The sequence below is a fragment of the Cryptomeria japonica genome, chromosome 2 (assembly GCF_030272615.1).
Source record: "Cryptomeria japonica chromosome 2, Sugi_1.0, whole genome shotgun sequence".
In the NCBI taxonomy this organism is placed as follows: Eukaryota; Viridiplantae; Streptophyta; class Pinopsida; order Cupressales; family Cupressaceae; genus Cryptomeria; species Cryptomeria japonica.
In genome coordinates, this window is record NC_081406.1 from 234,368,766 (window position 1) to 234,372,748 (window position 3,983).

At 29.7% G+C, this 3,983-nt stretch overlaps 1 protein-coding gene across 1 annotated transcript; it reads right to left on the reverse strand.

The window, feature by feature from the left end:
• Nucleotides 1-3,118: 3,118 nt before the first annotated feature.
• Nucleotides 3,119-3,706, reverse strand: LOC131028039 (pathogenesis-related protein 1-like). Its single transcript, XM_057958156.1, has 2 exons — nt 3,571-3,706; nt 3,119-3,450 (listed from the first exon to the last, which is right to left on the reverse strand). Exons 1-2 carry the CDS (start codon nt 3,704-3,706, stop codon nt 3,119-3,121), a joined length of 468 nt encoding a protein of 155 aa, XP_057814139.1.
• Nucleotides 3,707-3,983: the final 277 nt, after the last annotated feature.

Consider the following 3,983-nt stretch of genomic DNA (forward strand, 5'->3'; position numbering starts at 1 on the left):
GTTGAAATTGCAGAACATTGATTCAACCCCCCCGCTCCACTTAGTCTTCCTTGGATCCTTGATTCCAACAATATGATTTAATATTCTCTTAAAAAACCCTTCACAATACAACTTCATTGTGCTATAATACCACTTGCTATGAAGTAAATTGCACAAGGAAAATATGCTAAGAAGCTTGTTACAAATATTTAATAATAAAAATAATATGCTACTTTGAGGGTGTAACCTCTTAATCCACTTCAAGGGGGGTACCTACAATATTCTTTAATAGAAATTTTATACTCCACCTAGCAATAATAACTTATGTGTACCTACTATATTTATGATACATATATGTCTTGGATACCACCTAGGCTCTCTTGTATACTTAAGTATAGCCCCTCAAATGACCTAAATAAATAAATATGATTGTGCTAATGATAGTGTAACTTATTTAAGAGATAAGGTAGCTACAAGAAAACTAATTATAGTACAATACACACTTTAGTGTTGGGTGGATTTCATTATCGAAATGTTTAAGAAATATTTTTGAAAAATGTGTATGCTTATTGAAGAGGAAAATAACATAATATTGATCTTGTTTCATTTGGTTATCAAGGATTTATATAGATTTATTTTTTAGAGTCTAATGCATGAATCTTCGATAATTTGGAAAGAAAATTATCTCTATTTCCTAATCTTGTATTTTGGAAAAAGAAATAAAAATATTCATGTTTACATTGTTCCTATTATTCTTGTGTTATTCATCATATATTGACTGCTATAAACTTTCTTATTAAACATTACTTTCTATGATAAATTTCCACATTGGACTTAAGGGATTAAGGGTATTTATCATGGATTATGTAGAATTTTTATTCATTAAATATGAGGCATTTTTTAGTCTATGATCTATAAGATGAAACAACACAAATCAAGTTACTAATGAATTAGAAAATGATAAATATAATTCTCTAAGATTAGAATTTGACACTAACTCAATATAATGGATTCAACACCAATATTAACCATCATTCCCAAACCATCTAATAGAAATTTGGGACCTATTGTTTCTAGAGAGATAATTGAAATAAACTAAAGAACCTTACTATTTCCAAAAAAAAAGAGGTAGTAAATGACTAACAAATCTTAGGTTATTATTTTTATATTCATGAGTACATTCCTTGATTTTCTAAAATCCTTCCATTTATAATATAAGACAACATAAATTGAAATACTATTAAACAAAGTGGGTATGAGATTGTTTCAACTAAGCTTATTTTATTTAGTTGATAGTTTTAGGAGAAATGATTATTTTATTGACTTGGAATTGTAATATTATTCTAAGTAGTATATAAATATGCATCATCCTTTAAGAGATTTACTATGAAACTCCTTTTGATCTTAGAAAATTCAAAAGAAGAAGTAGAGGATAAATTTCTCTCATGTATTATTATTTCCCTTCATTTATCATGACTTTAATCCTTATGTTCGATTAAGAGTGAACTTCCCTAGAATCTTCATATGCAAAGAGTTTCTTAGAAAACAGTGTAGGTTTCAAAAATGCATAAACCTTGACCTTCATCTCATGTATGTACCATAATTACATTTCGATTCTATAGTAGGACCATACAAAGAAAAATAAGACAATTAAAATTCAATTAGAATATGACATTCTATAATGTATTGTGAAAATTGTGATGGTGACAATCATATGAATGTAACCTATTCATAGAATACTATGTTTATTTCTTATCACTTGTATCTACAAGGTAACAAATAATGACTCCAATCTTATCTATATCTTCTAATATTTGATTAATAACACCATCCTTATAAAAAAATTAAATTCTCAATAGCTCCTTTCTTTTACTATTTACAAATTTTTCATTATTTTTTGTAAAAAAAATTATGTCTTTGTATTTAATAGTTTTATATCCATATTTTTGTCAAGTATTTAAAGTACCCATTTTCAAAATAAAATCTAGATTTAGTAAGACATCTATGAAATATTAAACTCAACTTTAAATAACCATTAGGATTTCTACACAATTATCATGTAAGATAAAAAAGTTAATCTTGATTATTGTCTTGATATACTCTACCCTTTTCTATTTAATTAAACTATTTTTTTATATTAAACTCTATAAATTAATTATATATAAATTTCAAACATTATTAAAATTCAAATAAAATGTTAAATTATAGATTATTATTAAATATCATATCTTAATAAACATGATTTATTACTCCTTAATTATTTAATTCTTCATAATGAAATGCTATTTCAAAAGTAAATAAGTTCTAAACTATTATATTGAATTTATTAAATCATATCTATTATTGATGATAAGAGCTTTGAAAAATAACCCAGTTTATCACATTGCAAAAAAAAAAAAGTCAATTTTAATATTTCAATACAACAACAATACATCTAAAAAATAACTTAGTATAAGAATTCAGGTAAGGAATATAAAAATTCATGCATTTTTTAATTTTCTCTCTCAAACCAGCAATGGTGTTGATTTGTCTATTATCAAGTAATATCTGTAATTTTGTTGATAAATTAATTTTCAATGCTTTGTGTAATAAGTTATGTGTAGTTTTAATTGGCAGTTCTTACATGTGAAGATGAAATGTGTGTTCTACTCCTACTAAAGGACAATCAAGTATTGCTTATGCAAAGATGGGCATTGCCTCATCTGGTGTTGGTCGAGTGTTTAGGGAAAGAAGTATTATATGGGAGGAATGTACTATTGATATAATTCATTGAATAGACTTTAGTTACCAAAAGGACACAGCAATTGAGAGAAAATGACCGATCCTACTTACCAAAGGGAAAATGAAAAAATCATGTTTGAATATGGAAGTAAAGATAAATTTGAAGTTATTATTAAACTACTTACTGATTCAAACGATAACATCACGCGTAGAGGTTATAGTAACTACTTTTCTCCTAAACAAACAAACCTTCGGGATTAAACCCTCCCCCAATGGAGAAGGGAAGCCGTATGTGCAACTAGAACAGGAATACAGTGCACCATGGAAATGCACTTCATGTATTATTCAGCCAAAATACTTGAAGACACTTAAATGAGGTAGGTCTACCATCAACCATTATTGAAGCGGCGAGCTACTTTCATGCATTATATAAAGTGGGGTTAGCGATGACATATGCTTCCATCTTCTTAAACAAAGCGGTGAGCTGGGCTTTCATCGCTTCAAGTTTGGATTCCTCTTGTGGAACGCCAGGGAGAGTGTCAAAGTTGCAGATGTGAGTCACAACGCTTCCACCCTCTGCCTTTGGACTCATCTTAAGGGTGAACTGAGCAGATTTCAAATTCTTTCCCAGCTCTCCTCCCTCCAAGTCGGTGTAGCTGTATATAAAATTTTCTTCATCAACAACGTCCACGCGCTCCTTCACATAGCTAAACTCCGTCGCGCCTGTACTATCATTTACTATATCATACTCTAAATATATCCTTTTTAATTATGAAATGATAATGTTAACTAAGCAATTTGTCTTATATACGTCTGCATACATACCAGGGGTGAAGTTGATTTGCTTGATGCTGCCGACCTCACCATTACCTTGGAGAAATGTGACTCCTGTACATAACTCTGGCATTTCCCTGGCAATGAGACTGTGATCCTTCACTAGCGCATTCCACAATCTCTTTGCTGCCACTTCAGACTCAACTTGTATGGTTACACTTGCAGCCACCATCTTCTCTTATTTTTATAATCTCTACAACAATATGATCCTTCTTGCACTTTGTGTGTAAAAGGCATGGATTGATGAATACTTATAGATGTGGAGAGGCTACTAGTCAGTGTTGCTTTGGTTTGATTAAAATAAATTTGAATATGGATGTGCTTTGTTCAATTATGTCGACAAATTGGGGAATCATTCTCAAATTCTTTTGTCACTTTATCCCCATTCTACTTTAAAAATCCAGAATATCGACGAACGTAAGCCGGCTAGTCGTATTGGATTTCTTGAT